The 23360-nt window shown below is 39.2% G+C and overlaps 1 protein-coding gene across 1 annotated transcript in view; it reads left to right on the forward strand.

Annotated features, from left to right (window-relative positions):
* Maml2 (mastermind like transcriptional coactivator 2) overlaps nucleotides 1–23000 on the forward strand; it is a 362740-nt gene extending 339740 nt beyond the window's left edge. The window contains exons 3-5 of the mRNA XM_004661918.2: nucleotides 6002–6205; nucleotides 12781–12892; nucleotides 19217–23000. Of these exons, the coding sequence (XP_004661975.2) occupies nucleotides 6002–6205; nucleotides 12781–12892; nucleotides 19217–20232 (1332 nt within the window). The 3' untranslated portion in view covers nucleotides 20233–23000. The remainder of the gene's footprint in view (nucleotides 1–6001; nucleotides 6206–12780; nucleotides 12893–19216) is intronic.
* Nucleotides 23001–23360: the final 360 nt, after the last annotated feature.

Raw genomic sequence — 23360 nt, forward strand, 5'->3', positions numbered from 1 at the left:
TGGTGTAGAAGTCAAGTGCTAGATTAAAAAAAAAGATTAAGAAGCTTTAACAACAAAAAAGAAAAGAAGCTCTAATCACATTTAAGTCTGGTTTAGTATCTCTCAGTAACTTAATAATACTACAAAAGAACACATATACTACACTCATTAATATGAAAAATGATCATTGAATATTAAACATAAATTAATTTTAAATCTCAGAAACATAGTGTAGAGATCAAATTTATAGGTTAGCTAGCATCAAATGCTACATTTTTATGGGTAAAGACAGCAAAATAACCCATGTAAAATGAAAGGTAGTTCAATGACCTTAATCATTTGTGTGATTGATACTTGCTATCAAACTGACATTTAACTTTAATTTTTCTAGAAAATGAGCTTTGGGGCTAGAGAGATTGCTCAGCACTTAAGATGTGTGCCTGTGAAGCCTAAGGACTCATGTTTGACTCTCCAGGTCCCATGTAAGCCAGACACACAGTAATGCAAGTGTGCAAAGTCACATGTGTACAAGGGAGCACACATGTCTAGAGTTCAGTTGAACTGGCTAGATGCCCCTGGCACATCAGTTCTTTCTCTTTCTCTCTCTCTTTCCCTCACACACACACACATACACACACACAGTCATCTAAAGATTGGGAAAGTGGGATTTTGCCATGATCTTCATTTGCCCTGGGGAAGGAAGTATGTGTTGGGGGAGAACCAGATAATTCCATAATGCTGAGTTCTCCATGGCTGAGCCTTAAGGAAACAGCAAGACTGAACTCAGAGCCAATGCATTCGAGTATATTTTTCTTTCAAAATATTTTATGTACTAAAGTTTGCACAACATCTTGGCAATGACAGCAAGTCTGTGAAGGAGGTGTTTTGTGTTTCACAGCTAACATAAGGGCAACAGAATGTGACTGCAACTAGCTATTACTTCAGTCATGAAAGAAAAGAATGTATGTAAGAGTACCAGGATAAGATCTATGGGCTACAAGCTCCAAAGCTTAAAAATCTTCTACATAATTCCAAAAGAGAGCTTATCTTTTATTCTTTTCTTTAAATCATGAAATTTCCCTTCAGTCTAGCACTGGTTTCAAATTTGGACAACCCTTAGGACTCTAGGGGAAAGGTCTTAGAATATTTTTGGTATTGCGTAGGAATGGAACTAAATTTAGAATAGTCCATCTGCTTGATTAGAGAGAAAGAAGCTACATTTTCTTGGCATGCATATCTTTTATTACAAATCTCAAAAGGGGTAGTGTTCCAGATTTCTCTGAAAATCGTTTTGAAGCACACCAGTTCTGCCAACATGGAACACTCTATCTTTTTTCTTTCTCCAATTCCTCCCACTTTCTAAGTGCTTTTTTAGTCTCTAGAAAATAGAAAACTTCCTAGCATATAAGAGACATTATTGAGTATATTGAGGAGTATATATTGAGTATATTGAGTATATTGAGGTATATTGAGGAGTTGGTGGTTTCAGTTGATAGTAGGTGAGGTGGTGGTTACTCCTAAGGTATTACTAGGTACCATTCCACCTCATGAAATTATTATGCATCACCTTTTACTTTAATACCTTTGAGTGAATGTGTGTGTGTATGTGTGTGCATGTGCACATGCATGTGCACGTGCAATGTGTGGTACACATCTTACTATTCAAGATAATCTGGATCTCAAACTCAAACTGCTCTTCCCAAGCCAGGCAAGTAACAGAAAGAAGTACAATAGGTAGCTATAACAAAATCAGTAGTGGCATCTGTGGCCAGCTGGAAAGCCCAAAGGCCAATCTATGTTTACAACATGAGAGGACTAACCACATCACAGGTGCAACCCAGTATGAGCTACCTCACAAAAATCATTATCTCTAAACCATTCCTCTAACATAAAAAATAACCACAATATAAGTAAAAGGAAAAAAATATTAATAGTTGGCATTAACATGAGGATAATTTAATTTTAAGATTATGTGTTACTAGGTTAAATTAGAACTTAACAATGTCCCTGGCACTATTCTAAAGTTTACCTAGTTTGATGTTAATTAATGTCACTAATTGCCTTCACTTTACAAATTAGGAAACAAAAACATGGCAGTTGGGGGCTGGAGAGATGGCTTAGTGGTTAAGCGCTTGCTTGTGAAGCCTAAGGATCCTGGTTCCAGGCTAGATTCCCTAGGACCCACGTTAGCCAGATGCACAAGGGGGCGCACATGTCTGGAGTTCATTTACAGTGGCTGGAAGCCCTAGGGTGCCCATTCTCTCTCTCTCTTTCTCTCTCTCTCTCTCTCTCTCTCTCTCTCTCTCTCTCTCTCTCTCTCTCTCTCTCTCTCTCTCTCTCTCTCCCTCCCTCCCTCCCCCTCCCTCCCTCCATCACTATCAAATAAATGAATAAAAATGACCAAAAAATTTAAAAAAAAACATGGCAGTTGGTAAATGTATATTGGCTATTCTGTGATTAAGTAGCATTGTGTATATCAACCTTAAGCTGGTTCTGCAACCCAGATAAAAACAATGCATACCTGAAAAGATTACACATTAGCAAATGAATCTCCAAGTAGGAGGATGAAGGAAATCACAGACAGCTCATAATCTGCAAATGAGCCATGCATCTCTGACAGAGTTGACACAGAACAGCTTTCAGTAATCTACAAGGCCTGTCTCTTATGCTTCACAGGGGAATAAACAAAAACAGACTACAGTTTCTATGTGTTGCAGTGACATTACCAACTACAAGCAGCTGTCCTTTAAGTCCTTACCGTATGCCAGGCCTTGGCTTGTTTCCTTGCCTTATAGGAAGCCCATGAAATTGGGATTAGTAGTATTTCTATTTTACTGATAAGGAAACTGAAGTTTGTTGTGGTTGATTCACTTCAGCTAGTTCACATAGCTAGGAACTGCTCGAACTTGCACAAGGATCGAGGTGGACTGCTCTTCAGAGTTCATGCATTGTCCCCTGTACAGCTATACACAAAAGTTAGAGAAGTCTTTTGAATTTTTCTTCCTGTTTGCCAGCCTTTTTTTAAAATAGGAACTCTTCTTCTCTAAGTGTGACATAAAATTTCAAATTATTTCATAGCAAAGATATACTTTTTCTCTTTTGATCAACATAGAGTAGAGGACCAACCATTGTCTCTACTATGCTCTCTCTCAGCTTTACTCCTCTGACCACCACTTCTGGTTGTCTGTGCATGTCTTTGGATCCTGTTTCTCACTCCCTGCCATATGCTCTGCTCTCCTCTCTTTATTTTGAGAGGACCCCAATGTCTCAGCCCTCAATCCTCCTGGGTCTTAAAGGGCATTGTGGAGATGTTTCCATTTAGTGCTGAGCACTCAAAAGTCATGTATTCTCAGCATTTTGATGAGTTTTGAATTTTGTGATCAGGAGTCACTGCAATTTAAAAGAAGGAGGAGGAGGAGGAGAAGAGGAAGAAGAAGACCTCTCTGATCAATGAAAGGTTTCAAGACAGATGCGTTAGCATATGCTTGTAATTCCAGCACTAGGAATGAAGAAGCAGGATTGTGAGTTCTATGCCAATGTCAGCTGAATAACAAGTTCAGTATTAGCCTGGCTTGTGTAGGAAGATGCTGCCTCAACCAACTAAACACACAAAGAAGAAGGAAATTTTCAAACATATCTATGCATACTAATTATACAAATGATGTGATGATGCACAAATGACCAAAGCATGCAATTATGTAACAGATTGTGTGTTTCCAGCATTTGTTTCAGTTTCCTCAGCCACTTCCATGCAAGAAGTTTCCATGACTAGCTTAAGTCCTAGATGTATGGCAGCAGAGCACCCCTTAGTTAAGCAAGCACTCTGAAGACTGGATGCCAACTATTGTCATGAGCCCCAGCAGACCTTTTATAAACATTGTCTTTCTAGCATAAGCCCTTGCATTATGTTCATATCATTTTACTATATGGAAGTTGCTGGGGAGATGGCAAGTGGTTAAGGGCACTTACTTGCAAAGCCTGCCATCCAGGGTTCAGTTCCCTAGTACCCACATAAAGCCAGAAACACAAAGTAGCATGTGCATCTGGAGTTTGTTTGCAGTGGCAAGAGGCCCTCTTGGTGTGTCCTTTCTCTCTCTTCCTCTGCTTGCAAAAAAATAAAATAAAATATGGAAGTTACAAAAATAATTTTAAATAGTTAAAAGAATTGACTGGTCACTGGGGGATAAAAATATTAGTGGAAACTCTTTAAGCTGCTTGGAGGACGTACCCTAGAGATGGCTCTGATTAGTTTGGACACTTGGTAAAGAATCTTATAGTCTTGGCCCTTCTCCATACTTCCCTTCTACCTGCCTGATCTGAGGGCACTCAGTCCTGAACAGAGTGCTACAGAAACACATGGATTGTCACAGGCTTAAAACACAAAAACATCTCGTCAGTGCTTGCTGCCTCAGCTGAGAGGCAGTTGAGCACAGAGATGGAGAAGGGTCCTGTAGCAGGCAAACCTGGCTTCAGATTCTCACAGCTCTGTGGCCTCTCTGAACTCAGATTTATCATGTACAAAACTGAGGTGCAAATTCAAGTTCTTGCTCATTGTTTTGTTAGAAGGAGCACTTGAGACAAGTCACAGAGGACACTAAGCATGCTGACTAGTCATTATAAACCCAAGAGGGTGACCATTGTTAGGATTATTCTACATAACTTTACTGTTGAGACAGCTCATAAACTCTGTAGCCCCTAGGAGTATTACAGCAACACCATACTTTCTGCAGGACCAAGATTTGTATTGATGTCTTTATTCCCAACAGTTTAGTAAATAACTAAAGAAAATGGAATATAAGAGAAGATAATTTCCACAAATGGTATACCACCTCTACTACTTATTAGGCATTGTGAGAAATCTTTTTCTTTTTATCTGCTGAAAATTTATACAGTCAAGTGGGAAAATAACAGTTGGACTTTATTACTATCATATATCAAAGTGGATTCCCTGACTAATGAGCATCAGAAATCAGTTGAGCAGGTATCAGGTACCTAGTCTGTAGCCCTTGAATCTCTGGAGCCAGGAACTTACAAAATAACCTGCCCACCCCCTGAAAGAATAGTCATCAATGGGTGAAGACCTGTGTCTTTGTGCTTCTATCACATAATCTGAATTTTGATTGCAAATATTTTTTAATTTATATACATAAACATTTTCACCCTTACTTATGTGATAAATTCTCTAAGGAGATGATGTTTTCTAGTCTCCTAGGAACCCCACTAGTACACAGCTCAATTCTTAACACTTCATTAGGAATTAATGAGAATATTTCACTGGGCTTAGCTTTCTACTCTGAAGGGTCCTAATCTGTCAAAGTCTAAAAACTGGCAGAGTCCTCAGATTAAAATAGCAATTTACCAGTGTCCAATAGTATTTGATATACAATGTCTGTTTTTACTTATTGTCAATGAGTTGTGTATTCTTTCACTATATAATGCTCTGAGTCATGAGTCATTGAGTAGGAAATAAAATTAAGGCTTTAAGAAATGGTCTTTTCCAAGTTTTTGAGTGTTTGCAAAAAAGAACCTTGTGAGCCTTCCCATTGTGATCACAGAAAGATAGGCATGGCAAAATGCCTTCAGTTCAGAATGGTTATTCAGTTTTTAAATGCATGCACAGAAATAGCATTTTCCTTGTAGGATAAGCAATAATAAATGCACACTGACTTATAGGAAAGAAAGGGCTTGTTGCTGTATGACCTGTTTGTTCCTGAGAAGATGAGAGACTTACTGTGTGTTTTCGTGGTTGTTTTCTTTGAGGTTCCATAAACACCTTCTGGAATGTGAACACTCTCCCATGAGTCAGAGAGGAACTTCTCCAGTGGCCTGTTGCAAACCTGCTTTGTTACTGTAATACATGATTATTTCTTCTATATTTCAAAAGCAATTCTCCAATATGCAACTTGTCCACCATATGTGATCTTTTACAGGATGAACAATGTTTGGAATCTCAGTTTACCATCTTTATGTTATACTTTTTTTCTTTTAATTCATAGTGCCTTCCCCCTTTGCTCTTCTGCAGGACCAACACTCTGTGGTAGGCCAGAACACAGGCCCCAGCCCAAGTTCCAACTCCTGTTCAAATCCAAACACTGGAAGTGGTTTCGTGAACTCCCAGCAGTCCCTGCTGAGTCAGCAGCTGCTGGGAAAGAAGCAGACCCTCCAGAGACAGATCATGGAGCAGAAACAGCAGCTTCTCCTGCAGCAGCAAATGCTGGCTGACACGGTAAACTCCCCCCCACCCACTCCCCACCACTGACTTCTACTGTACACAGTAGCTGTTGGCCCAAGAGAAGGAGCTCATTCTTTTCCTCTGCTATTTAGTGTCCTTTTCTCTTTGCCTAATGTGACGGCAGCAAGGGAGCCCTGGCTACAGGAGAGGTTAACTCCATACATTTAAAGTACTGCAGGGGGAAAAACAACTTGATTTACCAGCTGCTGGGCTCTTGGAATGCACAGACCCTGGCTGCCTAGCCCTGCCCAGCCCAGGAATGTCTAGAACAACCAGTATGGGCATTTGAATCAAGTAACAGAAATCAGAGTTGTTCCCAGCCCCTAGGGGTGGAAATAGTGAGCTAAATTTTAATCAATTCAACTCCAAACGTATTTTTTTTTTTTTTGAGGTAAATGAGCTTTAAAAGGAGTTTAAGAAGCCAGTCTGACAGTAATTTCACAACAAAGAGTTGGCTTCCAAAACAACAAACCATCTAAAATGGAGCATATTTTTAAATAAAATTAAAAATATATTTCCCATTTTTACCATATCTGTGTGGCCTTTTGAGAAAGGCAAAATTAGGGTTTAGAGAGATGGCTCAGCGGCTAAGGCCCAGAAAATCTACTGATCTGAGTTTGATTCCTCTTTACCCACATAAAGCGAGATGCAGAAAGTAGCACATATGTGTGGAGTTCATTCTCAGCAGCTAGAGGCTCTGCTGTGCCTATTGTCTCTCTCTCTCTCTCTCTCTCTCTCTCGCTCTCGCTCTCGCTCTTGCTCTCTCACTCTCTCTCTTTCTGTCTCCTGGGCATGGGGTGATGCATGCCTTTAATCCCAGCACTTGAGAAGCAGAGGTAGGCAAATCACTGTGAGCTCAAGACCAGCCTGTAAATGACATAGTGAATTCCAGGTCAGCTTAGGCTAGAGAGATACCCTACCTCGAGAGAGAAAAAAAAGCAAAATTATTTTCCCCAAACAATACCCAAACATTAACCCTACCTTAATATTCATCTTTTATTTCTCTGTATTCTCAAACATGTTTATATACAACATCTGGTCCAAATTCTATCTTTTAAGACTACAGTCCAATCCACAGTAGTATCATTTTCTCCTTTCAAATTATTTGGCCAAATGAAATAATAATAATAAAAAAAGAAGGTGCAAAGTTAAATACCTCAAGGGTCATGTTACATTTGCCAGTACAGAAAATGTGCTCAGGGTGAAGAAGTGGCAGACAAGGAGGCCAGAGATGAGAAGCCAGAGAGTGGGGCTTGATAGATCAGAATTAACCTACAAAGGAAAACAGAGAAAGAAGTAAAGTGTTATCCTAGCATGTATGAGGCCCTTTTGGGCCTCAGCATGACAAAAAGAGAAAAATAAAATCAAATAATTTTATATTCAAGAAACTTTTTAAAAACAGTCACAAACCTGTGGAGTTGTTAAGTACAATAATTAATATTAATATACCACGGATGAAGAAGCAGTCACAAATAAGACAGTCCCTGTCATTGCCTTAAAAAAGCTTAGAGCCCACTGGGGAAGTCAAATAACTTAGGCAATTGTAATGCATGTGATTAAATGATATGTTGTGAGAATTACTATAAATGGTTTTAGAGAGGAAATTACATACTAAAAATGAAAAGGTGTAGCAGGAGATAAGAGGAAGCATAATGGGCTGTTCCGCCTAAATATCCAGCATATTAAAGACACAGAGACACAAAGGACATTCCCTCATTACATTTGTTAAGACATAGAATGTGCCCAAAGATAAAGAAGTTACAGACAAGATCTCAAGGGTGGGGCTTGATAAAGTAGAATTCACATGATTTACAAATAGTGGGAAGGATTTTAGGGAATTTAAACAAGAAGTAGAACTTTCAGCCTTGCATTATACTAAAGAAGTAGGCCAGTGAGACAAAATGTCTAAATTCAACCTTGAAAAAAATATTGGATGGTCTATTAGAAAAGGTAAAATTTGATTTTAATGTTGCAAGATTGAGTACTTAATAGAAAGAGTAGTTAGGGTCTATCATCCTAAGTAGATGGTGGACCAAAGACCAAAAGATGCAACTCTGATACTATGTTTATTGGTTAGTTTATGACTGTATTGTGAACTAGGAAATGCGTAGTAAAAGGTTTAACCAACAAGGCATGGAAAGTGGAGTAAGCTGGGCAACCTCAGCATGTAAAGTGGACTTGTAGACAGTGACTCACCTGATCTAGAATGAGATCTTGATCAAGATCATGAATGATCTTGAATGGAGAGAAACAAGCTTTCAGATGACCTAAAGTGAAAGGTGCAGGAAAGCCACTGATTGGATCATAAAGTGACACACTGTTTTGCTACAAATCTAGTTTTGAAATCTTTAGCTCTCCTACCTCTTCCTTCCTCCTGTTCCTTTCCTTCCATTCTTATTGTAAGGTTCCGGAGTGACCAAGACCACAGACACCACTCTGAGGCAAAGATGGAAGCTTTTACTGGGTGGAGGGGGGGACACAAGCTGCCAGGACTGGGTTACAGATAGTGGGCTATATAGAGCTCTTCAGTTGGGGAACGGTGAGGAAGGGGGAAGTAAAAGAAAGGTTTCTTTAGGGGAGATCTAAGATAGCCAGGGTGTGACACCAGAACAATAACCTGGTGTCCTGAGAGATAAATGCAGGACGCCTAGACCTGGGGCATTATTAGGCAATGAAGGGATAATAGCTGGGCAGTTCCTTGAGTAATGTGGATGACCCCCTTCCTTATCTCTGTCACCCTCCTGCTGTAACTCCATTTTGTCCCGACCTAACACTTATAATCTAAAGAGCTCAGGAAGAAAGATGAAGACAACAGAAAACATGGCATCCCAAATTGACTTACTGGCCACACTTTTACTATTCCTGTTAACACTACTGATTTGATCAATTATAACATGCCAAGAATGAATTTCTGGATTTTTAGCTTAGACTGAAAGGCTGTGATTGGGCTAAAAAAAAAATGGCTTAGCGGTTAAGGTGCTTGCCTACAAAGCCACAGGACCCAGGGTTGATTCCCCAGTAAGCCAAATAGATGCACAAGGCATAACATGTGTCTGAAGTTTGTTTATAGAGGCTGGAGGCCCTGGTGTGCTTATTCTCTCTTTCCTTCTCTTTCTGTCTCTCAAATAAATAAATAAAAATAAAATATTATCCGGCCGTGGTGATGCATGTCTTTAATCCCAGAATTCAGGAGGCAGAGGTAGGAGGACTGCCATGAATTCAAGGCCACCCTGAGACTACAGAGTGATTTCCAGGCCAGCCTGAGCTACAGTGAGACCCTACCTCGAAAATGCAAAATAAAATAAAATATTAAAAAATTTAAGAAGAAGGCTGTGATTAAAAGTGGTAGTGCTCACATTCCCTGGGTGCACTGGCCTAAGCCGCAGCTGAGTCACAGTGGAACAGGTGCAAAGGGCAGTGGCATAAGCTGAGTGATGAATGAGAACGAGGCTGCGCTTCTTTGGGTTTGATTCGCCATTCGCATCCATTTGTGTGGACACCATTGATAGTAATATAGTGTTTAGCATATCCAAGAAGAATCACTTTGATACCACTTTACACTAGAATGTGCTCTGTAGTCATCCCTGTGAGTTGGCAATACCCTATGGGCACCTAAATTGAAATGTTTTCTCACAAAAGTTTGTTATCCTTACTCTGTCATTCTCCAGCCAGTAAAACAGAGGGAGAGAGAGAAAATGAGCTGTTTTTACTACAATGATTATCATACAACATGTTTTGTTCCCCTACTGTGTGCCAGGCACTATACTGAGGTTTTACAGAATTAGAGTATCATCCTCACAGTGGAAGGTGCTATAGTTATTCACAACTCACATTTGCACAGGAAACCAAAGCAAGACAGGCACATACTAATATACTATAGCAAATGATTTATAGCACAGGCTTGAAGATATAAAAGATTGGATTTTCTTGAAAAATTAATTGATAAATGAAATTTCAATTTAACAGAGGCAACATCAGGGTGGCCTGTGAGTTAACATTTGTGCACAACGAGAATGTCATTCTTTTATAAAACATAGCTTTCTCCATTCAATATTGGTGTCTGGGGTTCACTACCCTTCAACATCAAGTGAAAACATGGCAATTTCATGCTATGCAAGGTCATTGCATCTAAATCATTTGGCAAAAGATAATTTAAGAAGTTCAACTTTCCAGAGATGTAGGTATTAACTCTTTAAGCAACAGCAACTAAGCCTTTGGAGAGATAAAAATTTATTAGCTTGAAGAGGCATTATAATAAGTCTGGATTTGAAATCTAGTCTGTGATTGGGAATCAATTATCACATACATGATAATATACTTTCTCTGTCTCTGTACACACACACAGACACATCTTGTCACTAATACAAATCATAGAAACACATAATTTCATATATACATACATATATATATACTACTTCTTGGAAAAGAAAGTCCATGCTTGGCTTAAAAATCAAAACTGTCAGTTTTACAAGTTTACAACAGGGCTGCGTGGTCACTGTCACACTGCAATGCGTGGTCACTGTCACACTGCAATGCGTGGTCACTGTCACACTGCAATGCGTGGTCACTCTCACACTGCAATGCGTGGTCACTGTCACACTGCAATGCATGGAAGATCACAAGCTGTTTCTTAAACATTTAGGGTTTGGGCAAAACCAAAAATGAGTTTCACTGACCATTTTTTCCCTTCATTTGTAAACCTATTTTAAAGGAAACATAATCTATATGTTTTTGGTTCATTTATACTTAGCTCATCAAAATTATGTTTAATATGAATTACTTGGTGTCCAGAAACTTCTATGAGTCTTTCAAGTTGTTTTTCTTACAAACAAGTAATGAATTTGGTTTGATTTTCTTTTAAGGCCCTTCTTGGCCTCACCCAAACAGTAGACTTGCAGTGAGGAAGTTTGGAGTTTGATGAAAACAGAAGCACACAATTTAAGTGAACCCTAAGTGAGGCAATACACATTTGGCTTCCAGCTGACAGTGTTTTCTACTGACCTTTCTATAATTACAGTGCTTGGTCTCTACCTCTCTCAGTTATTCTTATCTGTGTTACTTTAGAGTACATACAAAATTACAGTGAAGCAATCCCACAAACTTCTTGTTATACAGAGAGGAAAAGAAAAGAAAAGAAAAGAAAAGAAAAGAAAAGAAAAGAAAAGAAAAGAAAAGAAAAGAAAAGAAAAGAAAAGAAAAGAAAAGAGAAAAGAAAAGGGCAGGCCTCCCTGTCATCACCAGATATTCATAGTCAAGGCAGTTTGCTCTTGTTTAACATGAATAATTTCATCAAATATCACCTTCAGACAGGGTTATTCTGATACCATGATAAAATGAAACATTTTTCTAAAACAGATTCAAATAAGGTTACCATGTGATCCACAAAATATCAAACATTGCTGTCTCATGCTAAATAGGTAACTCTTATCCTCGATTTAGGAAAACATTCCACTTCTTTAGTCACTCCTTAAACCACCAAAAGTCCCAACTCATGATAGATTTTTTTTCTAATATGCAGCCTGGAGATACCCATGACTGTCCAGGTATGCTGTCTCTAGCTACAAAGAGGAATGACTTCAGTAGGAATGTTCCTTGGTGGCCCTCAGATGAGTGCATTGATGGCAATAAAAGAATGTCCCTATTTCCTCTCTTAGCTCCCAAACTCACCTACTATTAGGATATGCAGGTAGCTGGTACCAGAAGAAATAAAAGAAGAGAGCTGGAACCATTCTGTGCTTTTCTAATTAGACACTGAAAAAACAGAGTAGCAAGGGGTCCTTGTATTGAGTGGCAGGAAGGACCCAGAGTGTCTGGTTCAGGAAATGATCTCTGCCACTGTGTGACCTTGGTAAATTACTTCATTTAACTTAGCTTCCATATTCTCTTCTTTTAAGTGTAAATAATCACAATTACCTTGGAGGATTTATTATGAAAGGGTAGAAAGAGTTACTATGCATATAGAACCTATGCTAGCACCTGATGGGTTATCTTACCTCCTGATATCTCTTCCTAAGGGCCTAGCAAATAAAAATACAGAATGCTTGGGTATTCTCAATTTTACCTGGCAACCCTACTTTGCATAGTCTATGGCATTGAAGTTGTATATAAATACAATTGCATATTGGTCCTGCTATAAAAAACTAGAACTTCCATCTCAAAACTCATAGAAATTCCATTCAAACTTAAATCTAATTGCAAAATAAAGGAAACACAGTCACAAGACCCAAAACATGTTGAATACTATAGCACAGTAGAAATAGCATTTCCATGCAGGATGTTAATTAAAATTGCAAAGATTTGTCCTTGAATTTGTATGACCAAATAAATCAGGATCTGCACACTTGATGCAAAATTTGTTCTGTTTCTTTGTTTAAGATAGAGAGTCTTGATACATAGCCTAGTGTGCCTTTGAATTTGCATTCCTCCTCCCTCTGCCTCCAGATGTGTGGATTGCAAATGTGCGCCAGCCAAGTTGTCCTTGTATTCTTACATTTTTGAAATATCACATGCATTTTTGTAAGTGAAAAAGTGATGATATACTTTAATATGTTCTCATTTCTCTTTTCAAGGAGAAAATTGTTTCACAAGATCAAATAAACCGACATTTGACAAGACCACCCCCAGATTACAAAGACCAAAGGAGAAATATGGGCAATGTACAGCCAGCTGCTCAGTATGCTGGTAAGTGTCCTTTGAGCTCTGCAAAACATGACTGTGAGGAAGGAAAGCTATTCCGTTCTCAGCGGTTCCTCCATATTTGACTGATAGCTTTCCTAGAAGCTTGCACTGGCTCCCATTACCCTTTCACATTCACACTGGAGAAATGACTCAGCCACTAAAAGGACTTGTTTGCAAAGCCTGATGACACTTATTATTCCCCAGTACCCATGTAAAGCAGGATGAACAAAGTGGCACATGCATCTGGAGTTCATTTGCAGTAGCAGGAGGCCCTGCTGTGCCCATACTGATTTTTTCTCTCTCTTTCCCTCTCTCCTTGCAAATAGATAAACAAAATACATATATTTTAATCCAGACCATACTTAGAGCTGTGGGTGGCAACTCATATCTATAATTCCAGCACTTGGGAGACTGAAGCAGGAGAATTGCCATGAGTACAAGTCTAGCCTGGGGTACATAGTGAGTTCCAGGCCAGCCTAGACTATGATATGAAACCGTTTTACCAATCCCACCAAAGAAGAGCACACTTGATCTTTTCACCCATTCTTAATAGTTTGTTATTGTCCTGGGTTCACATCTTCACTATTTTTCCAACTGCTTGTGAGAATTTCAAAAGGTATACATAGTCTAACTGTTAGATTCAGCCATTCTTCTCCCAACAATGTCTCTTGACTCAGGGAGTGTCAAGAAGGCAGAGACTTCTCCCTTTCGGTCCCTATGTGTAACTTGCATAAAACTTAGTCTTTTTTTCTTTATACCTATGAGGTCATAGGCTCAAGACTTCTCCTTCAAAGATAAATTTACCTGCCACCAAGGAACAATTGAGGATCAAGTTTTGTCTTTATAAAGCCTCTCCCAAACATCAAAGTTTAGAGTCCATTTAAATCATAACACAAAGCGTTTTAATATCTCTGTCAATATAAAATAGACCATAAGCACCAACCAATCTCTCTCCAGCCACTTCTGGAATTCCAAAAGAACTTTCCTAAACCCAGACTGTATAACATTCCTCCCTTCTCCTCTCAACATCTCTTCAAGTAATATCTGCCCCAAACTGTATACTTTTTCAGGTTAAGTTAGCCTCTTTACTTCCTTAACTTCTTCCTGTTATACTTTTTCTTCTGTCTGACCAAGAAGTCATAAAGAACATTCTGTGAAGGAAAAGCTGCGAACACTCCTAATTTTTAATTTTTTTTCTGGTTGTTAAATATACTTGAACAAGGCCATCCTTTTTATTGAGTTCTGTGTGTGTATATGTGTGCATATGTGTATATGTAATGTGGTGTGTGTGTGTGTGTTTGTAGTGTGGTGTTGTTGTGCTGTGTGCACATTATGTGCTCTTGTGGCACCCCATAGCCTTACCTGTGGCAAGGGTCACTTGCCTGTCCTAGGGTGGGTGGAGTGGAACTCAGGTGTTTGACTCCATTTCTCTTCTTCCTGGTGGTCTTCTTTTGAGCTTTAGTCTTTTTTTTCTTTTTTTGGTTTTCTAAGGTAGGGTCTCACTCTAGCTCAGGCTGACCTGGAATTCACTATGTATTCTCAGGGTGGCCTCGAACTCTTGGTGATCTTCCTACCTCTGCCTTTTAGTCTCATTTTTTAATAATTCCAGAGCTTGTAGAGCTCTGACAATTCTCAGATTTCTGCTTCCCTACAGGACAGGGGTTACAGGTATGTGTAGCCAAGCCCATCAGTTTACATGGGATCTGGTGATTTGAACTCAGGCAGTCCCAGGCCCTCATGATTATACAGTAAGCACACTTAACCATTGAGCCATTTCTCTAATCCAGTCCTAATCTTTTTCTTTTCTTTCTTTTTTTTTTTTTGTTTTTGTTTTTGTTTTTGTTTTTGTTTTTGTTTTTGTTTTTGTTTTTTTGAGGTAGGGTCTCCCTCTAGCCCAGGCTGACCTGGAATTCACTATGTCATCTCATTGTAGCCTAGAACTCATGGCGCTCCTCCTACCTCCGCCTCCCAAGTGCTGGGATTAAAGGCGTGCACCACCATGCCCAGCGAGTCCAAATCTTTTAAAACGTTTTCAGATGTACTGGGTTGTCTCTCTCCACTCAAATCATAAATGGGATATAAAATCACTCCCTGAGATTATGTTTTCCTAAGTATAAAGACATAATTCTCAGCTGGGCATGGTGGCACACACCTTTAATCCCAGCATTGGGGAGGCGGAGGTAGGAGGAGCGCCATGAGTTCAAAGCCACCCTGAGACTACATTATGAATTCCAGGTCAGCCTGGACTAGAGTGAGACACTACTTCAAAAAAAAAAAAATAGACATAATTCTCAATGGTTATAAAGAGACTTAGATTTAAGATATGACATGGAATATGACCTCTTATCCCATGGCCTGTGACTGGGTTTGGAGAAGCTGGGATCCCTTTGAAATGTAGAAAACTCTACATGGATGTTTAGTATTTCTTTTTCCATTCTTACCAGAGAGCCTCAGGATGGTGATCTACAAGTGAGATCGTAATCTACAGTGTTGCCAGAAATTGAGGCTTCTTTATCTTTCTGCTGCCTCTTTAGCATGCAGGCTTAGTCCTAAGGGCTGCTTTGCAGCCACCACATAACCAGCCTTCTTACGCACACTCCAGGCAGGAAGAGGAAAGAAAAGAGAGGATAAAATATCCTCTCAAAGGAGCCAGGGTTTCTTTGAAAGCAGTCTTCTCAGACTGCCTTCTCCTTACTTCTACCTTCAACCAGAATTTGTGCATCTAGACTTCCCCTCAACAAGAAAGTTTTAGACATGTGGTTTTTTACCTGAATACACTGCTAAAAAATCAAGGCTCCCTTTCAGACAGGCAGGGTAGGGGTATATGGACCCAATAAGCACCCAATGTTCCCTTCCAAAGCACACATGCAAATTATTCTAAGACAATAGGGTCAGGGTCTCTGCTCCAGAGCACATTATTCCACATGCCTACTGAGAGTCAAATACTTAACAAGTTCCCCCAAATTCCATTGTTCTAAATGTTTATTTGTGTGTGAGAGTGCATGTATGTGTGGTATATATGATGTGATAGTGCACATACTCATGTATGAGTGCATGCACCATGGTGCACATGTGGAGGTCAAAGGACAACCTTAGAGTGCTTGCCCTCCCCATCCATCATCTTGTTTGAGACACAGTCTCTTGTTTCCTGCTGTGTGTGCACCCAGACTAGCTGGCTTACTGTCTTCCAAATTGCCCTGGCGGCATCTCCAACTGATGTAGGTTCATTGTGATCCAAGATGTGTGTGCCATGTCACATCTCATTTTATATGAGTTGTGGATAATCAAACTCAGGTTGTCAGTCTTACAGAGCAACAGCCATTAACCTCTGAGCTATTGCCCTTACCCCTTCTTTTTAAAATTTTGAGTAAGGGCTGGAGAGATGGCTTAGCGGTTAAGCGCTTGCCTGTGAAGCCTAAGGACCCCAGTTCGAGGCTTGGTTCCCCAGGTCCCACGTTAGCCAGATGCACAAGGGGGTGCACGCATCTGGAGTTCGTTTGCAGAGGCTGGAAGCCCTGGTGTGCCCATTCCCTCTCTCTCCCTCTATCTGTCTTTCTCTCTGTGTCTGTCGCTTTCAAATAAATAAATTAATTAATTAAAAAATAAAATAAAATACAATAAAATTTTGAGTAAAATACCCCTTCCTCAGATGTTAACATTAGAGGTACAAGAAGAATCTGTAACAATTTCTATCATGCAATAGGACTTCTGAATGGCAACTGTTACTGCTGTCTTGTGATGATCATTATAAAAATTTTACTATTCTGCCTGTCAAAAAGTACTGCTTTCCTCATAAAAATTCTCGAATTATGTTGTGAGAACATAAGGGCATAATTTTTTATAGTGCTCAAGATTGAACCCAAACTCTTGTTCATATTAGGTAAGCACTCTATCATTAAGCTACATGCTCATCTTAAAACCTTCTGAATTTTTAAAAATATTTTATTTTTATTTATTTATTTATTTGTGTGTGTGTGTGAAAGAGAGAGAGAGAGAGAGAGAGAATGGGTGTGTCAGCTCCTCTAACCACTGCAAACAAACTCCAGACGCATGTGCCACCACCCTGTGCAAGTGGCTTCCCTGGGTACAGAGGAATCAAACCCAGGTCTTTAGGCTTTGCAGGCAAGTAACTTAACCACTTAGCCATCTCTCCAGCCCATGAATTTTTCCCCATAGTATCTGCATAGTATAAATTCCCTTGCCACAAAGTCTTCAGATATGAAGGTGATACTGCTTAAACTCGCTGACATGGTATATACTCTCAGTCTTTGCTAAGGTCCTCCTGCCTGGGCTCTGATTGCTCTTTATCAAACATTTCCTGTCCATTGAACAGTGCAGATTCCTGTGTGAAGACTAGAGCTGCCAGAAGCTACAAATCTCCTTCTCCTTTGAAGGAGAGTGAGGTCTACTTGGGAACATGCTTTGAAATAAAGAACAATGCTGTTGTGCTAGTTTGGCTATCAGCCTGCTGGGTGGCATATGATATGAAGTAGCTGGGAAAACCCTAAGGTTTTAGTTGTGTGAATGTTTCTTACCTAACTCATGTCATATATATGTGAGTGTGTGTTTCTATACTTCTGATTTCCTGGGTCCATCTGATTTTCTTCGGGAAGAGTGTTTTTATGAGAGTATCTTTTCTGAGTTGTGTCTTTGCTTCAATCTGGCATTCATTCAGTCAACCAAAATTCAATTGAATATGAACTTTGTGTCACCAACTAGACCCAGGGAATATGACAGTGAACAAAACAGGTGAAAATTCTTTCTCCTGTGGAATTTATCATGTAAGGCACTTTCCCCCTCTTCCCTGGCACTTTACTTTTGCCTCTTGAGATGTTTCCCCAAGATGACTTTGACTTCACCAAGTCAGGATTATTCAAATGTGTTGACTAGCGACTTAACATGGTATGGAGCCTTCTGCTTCAGAAGCCTGTGATTGAGTTACTGCCCCACAGCCAATCAATCAATTTTTGACAAACATCAATTTAGCTGGCAGGCGAGGTTCCATGGATGGCCTAGGTGCTAAATGGATGCTAGCTATGAGGCTAGAATATCAAAGAAAGCTTTACAGGGAATTGCTGGCCTTGGCTTGAGACATGAAGAAAAGCTGGGACTTAAGGTGGCAAAATATATCATGTGAGAGGGAAATAGATGAGTAAAAGTGGCCATTCAATAGCAATGCTTTATTTACCATGTGGCCTAGAGTAAAGTCATTTCCATATGGAAATGATCACCAAAGCACAGATTACATCAAATTCCAGATGATTACAGAGATGAGACTTTGTCCTTTGGACATAAGGGAGCCACTTCTGGCTACTTCTTGAATGAACATGATGAAAATGGAAATGGGACATGACTTTTAAGGCCATAGGTTAGAGTAAAAATGTAGTATCCATGAACAGAATTTATCCCCACTTTCTTATTTGGACTCTGGGGTGAACAGTAACATGAACTAATCAACTTTGCAACCTTTGTACTTGGAACATAATAAAGTTAATTCAAAATGAAAGATTGAGCCAAGCATGGTGGTACATGCCTTTAATCACAGCACTCAGGAGGCAGATAGGATGATTGCCATAAATTCAAGGCCAGCCTAGGACTACAGAGTGAGTACAAGGTCAGCTTGGGCTAGAGTAAGACCCAACCTGAAAAAAACAAATAAATAAATAAACAAATAAAGACAGAATGAAAGATTACCTATTACTTCAAGGATTTCAGAAAATGAATAACATAAAAATTATAAAATAGGGGGGAGGGAGTGCACTACCATGGGATATTGTATACAATCATGGAAGTTGTTAATATAAAAACAGAAATAGCTTGGTGTGGTGGCACACGCCTTTAATCCCAGCACTTGGGAGGCAGAGGTAGGAGGATCTCTGTAGATTCAAGGCCACCCTGAGACTACATAGTGAATTCTAGGTCAGCCTGGGCCACAGTGAGACCTTACCTCAAAACAAAAAAAAAAAAAAGAAAGAAAAGAAAAGAAATAATTTGGATCTGAAGCAATAACGAACAGCTACACAAAGGGTTACTTTAATTAAATAAGATTATGAGTAAACAAAACACACACACACAAAGTATAAAATAAAGCCATTCTATTTTCATCTTCTTTCTGTAGTATTTAAAGTTTTAACAAAGAGTGGCCTAGGATGATACTTCCCCCAAAAACAATCTGTTTTATACCTTTTACATAATATGCTTGATGATTATTACTCTACAATGTTTTTGCATGTGAAAGCAGTTTCAGAGTTGATGAGTTTTTGCAAATTGTGGTAAGAGGAGATAATGTACTGTTATAAATTAATATAATTATCTTCTCTTTCTTAGGTGGCTCATCTGCAGTGAGTTTAAACTCTAGCCAGGCTTTGACAAACCCAGTTTCAACACATACCATTTTAACTCCAAATACCAGCCTCATGTCTACATCGCATGGGACAAGAATGCCATCGTTATCCACAGCCGTGCAAAACATAGGGATGTATGGAAATCTGCCTTGTAGTCAGCCCGGCACATACAGTATCACTTCACCCATGAGCCAACTGACCCAACAGAGAAATACCAACCAACTGATAACCAGTCAAAACAACCCTCTGATGCCCCGGCCATCTTCCTTAGGGCCAAATAACAATAGCAATGTGGCCACTTTTGGAGCTGGATCTGTTGGCAATTCACAACAATTAAGACCAAATTTAACCCACAGTATGTCAGGCATGCCAACACAGAGGTCATCCAATGTCATGATTACTCCCAACACAACAGCACCAACCTGGGGTTCTCAAGAAGTAACCACCAAACAGCAGGAAGCCCTGAAGTCCACAGGAGTCCGCTTCCCTGCAGGTACTCCTGCAACATATACCCCAAACCAGTCCCTGCAACCTACTGTGGGGAGCCAACAATTTTCCCAGAGGGCAGTGGTGCCCACTACCCAGTTAACACCAGCAGTTCAGATGAGACCTATGAACCAGATGAACCAGACATTAAATGGACAAAACCTGGGTCCTCTCAGGGGTCTAAACCTCAGGCCCAGTCAGCTCAGCACAGAAATTTTGTCTAGTCTGAACCCGACAGGACCAGGGTTGAATCAATCAAGGACAGGTGTCAGCCAGCCGCCATCCCTGACACCCAATAGTTTTCCTTCATCCAACCAAAGTTCCCAGGCTTTTCAAGGGACTGATCAAGGCAGTGATTTAGCGTTTGACTTTCTTGGCCAGCAGACCGAAAGCATGGGCCCTGTCCTGAACAGCGACGCGGACTTCATTGATTCCTTGTTGAAGACAGAGCCTGGCAACGATGACTGGATGAAAGACATCAATCTCGATGAAATCTTGGGAAACAACTCCTAAGGACAGAGGGAAGACAGTTTGCAGACCTCAGGCACTCAGAGGCAGAATTTACAAGGCACTGTAAATGCCAAACTATTGACTTCCTGGACTGCACAAAGATATGATGACTTCAAAATGGAAAGCAGGACGCAGCAGCAGTGGTGAACATGCTCCTTTAAAATCTCCAACCTGAAAGTAAAGATATTAGGATCATTTTTCCCTGCCGAAACTTCAGAACTTATTATCCAACTCATCCCAGCAGAACTATGATGTTGCCGGATAATTAATTATGTAAAGCAGACATCCTGAGTTCCTTTCTCACTGAAGGAAATGTCATGGAATTTGTAGCTGTTCAAACTCTGTATCATGAGGAGGCACTTGTTCCAAGCAACAAGCAACAAATTCCATAATCTGCTCTAGTAGATATGTGTGGTTTGATTTCTCCACTGTCTTTCCATTTAGTTTCCCTAAAGCTTGCAGAAAAGATTGAAAAGTCATAGGTTTCTTTGGAGTACTTCAACAGTATGTTAAATAAGAGAAAGCCAGAGACCCTAGAAACCATCAAGTAAATTAGAGAATTTCTCCCCTTGATTCATCCATGATTTTTACAATTTTCCCACGTATCCTACACTTTATTCGGATGCTGTGCCTAGTAATGGAACACCAATGCAAACCTGTGTTACCTGATCAGGACTTCCACAACAAACTTCCCAATCACTTCCTAACCAAGTTTTAGATGTAACCCAGACCCATCCCAATCATAGTGAGACATCAGAACACAACTGTCTGCATCAGATCGCACTTGGAAGGGAATAAAGGACATTGCCATACAGGAGTTGATGAGGCCACAGCTAACCTGATATATTCTAAGTGTGATTGGTGCCCACTAGTTTGTTCCCAAGTAGAGTGAAACTGTGCCTGGTCCTCCTGTTATATCAGTGATTAGAGGTTGATTTGTAAGAAAATAAAACTTGGAATCCAAAAGTAAGTTTAGAGAGCATCATGTTTTGATTTGAGGGAAGAAGAGGAGGGGAAGATATGTGTGAGAACACAAGTATTTCATAGAGTTTAGAGGAAAGCATAGTTGGGAAAGACAATAATACAGCCTTCTTTGAACATGTGATATGGACTTGGGTGAGCAGCTGAATAAGAATGTGCCATCTATGTATTCTTTTCTAGATGGGATAATACCTTTCCAGGCACTGCACAAGCTCTTCCTGCCCATGTCTAAGCACTGTATCATAGAACGGTATTTTGTGGCTGGGCCATTGACTCTCAGTATCCACACACACATGAACCGTAAAGTGGAGAAGATGCGCAAATTTGGGTGAATACAATATATCCCTATCATTTTCCTAATTCTATAGGCACAAAGGTTACTCTCAACCTTTGAGTTATGTATTCACACATTTAAATACCATGTGTGGTTTAATGAAGTCATTTAGATGCCACGTCTTTCCATATTTGTTCAAGAAAATGCTGTGAAAGTTTTGCAAAGCTTTCTTCGGATCTTTAACCTATTTCCAGGCATTTCTTTCCTTTCCACAGCACCAATATCACTGGCCCAGAATCTTTTCTGTGGTAATCTGTAAATATAAATAACTTGTTTTGTAAACTTTTGTAAAGAATATTTTGGTAGAAATACTTAAAACATATTCTTTGGGTTATATTTATACATATGTGAAATAAATATACTATCAAAAGGTTATATTTTATACAAAAAGTAAATTGTTACCTTTTGTATGCTAATATACAAAGTTTTGTATAATATGATGGTTTATTTTTAGCTCTACACTTAAACCATAGGTGGTCGAGTGGGAACTTTTAAAAACTATCAAGAGGCTTGCTAGTCAAATTTATATTCTGAAACCTCAATAAGAAAGCATTCCAGGTTTCAATTCCTTCCCATTTTTTGTTGTTATTATTGTTTTTTTTCCCCTTGCTCTGAAATTCTGTGTTAAGCCCCTAGTTCTTGTGTCTTATTTGGTTATTCTGCAGTATACATTGTATTAGTCCTTTTGCATTGCATGTGGTCTATTGTGTGCTTTCCCATTTTTATAAGGCAATGTTTCTTCATACAAACAGAAAGAAAAGTAATGTACATATAAACATGTCTGTTTTATGGCTCCTCCAGGTTCCTGTATATATCTGCCAGCACTCCTCAGTTATAGTCCTGTAATTCAGTTTATTTTTATCCTAACACAAATAGTATGTTTTGTCATAGCTATCCAATTTAAGAGACAAAGCAATCAGAATGTTTGAATTTTCTTCTATCTTAATGTGAATTTCATAATTAATGTCTATTTATTCAGCTATTCATTAAAATACAGGATTCTTTGGAAAAAATTGGTGTAATCTATAGTTTCTGTTTGTTGGCAGCCTGTTACCAAAGATGATATAATTTTCTTGAAAGCTGAGATAATGACAATTTGATGGACATAGTTAATCAGAGCCTTAGGACTCACAATGTAAAAGAGCTAGTGGGATACAACCCCCAGTTATAGAAGAGACTACTTAGTTGTTGACATTGTTTATCAACCTGACATATAATATAGAAGGTAGAAATAATTTTCTTTTTTTTAACTCAAAGACTAGAAATCAATGTAAGCAAATAATTCTTTCTTGGCTTTGTGATAAGCCAATGAAGTCAAGTAACTATGCTCTAAGTGAATGCACTAGTATAACTTACATTACTGTAACTGTACTCAGAACTGTAAAGGTTGCAACCTGTAAAACAAGTATTTTGTATTGTGTGTAATTCCGTGTGTTAAAAAATAGTTTTAAAAATTTGAGAAGTGGTTTTCTTACATGAAGTCATACTTTCAATCACCAGCAATATTGTTATGATATCACAGAAATTCACAACAATTACTAATAGTAAAGGGCACTTACATTCAAATGTATTCTACAGGAAGTGTCTAAATTGTAGTAAATGCTGACTCATCTCTTCTCAATGCAACTTAGTTCACTCTGAAAATTTGTATGAAATGTTTACATACACAGCACCTACTAAATACTGTGGAAATATAAATTCTCAGACACAGTGGCCATGTGTCTGACCTGATCCCTATGACATTTGGTCAGTCCACGTTGAGTGAACTCAAGGCTCAGTAAATATAGCCTTGTGTGTACAAATATACACAGCCTTT

This window comes from Jaculus jaculus, chromosome 3 (assembly GCF_020740685.1).
Source record: "Jaculus jaculus isolate mJacJac1 chromosome 3, mJacJac1.mat.Y.cur, whole genome shotgun sequence".
NCBI lineage: Eukaryota > Metazoa > Chordata > Mammalia > Rodentia > Dipodidae > Jaculus > Jaculus jaculus.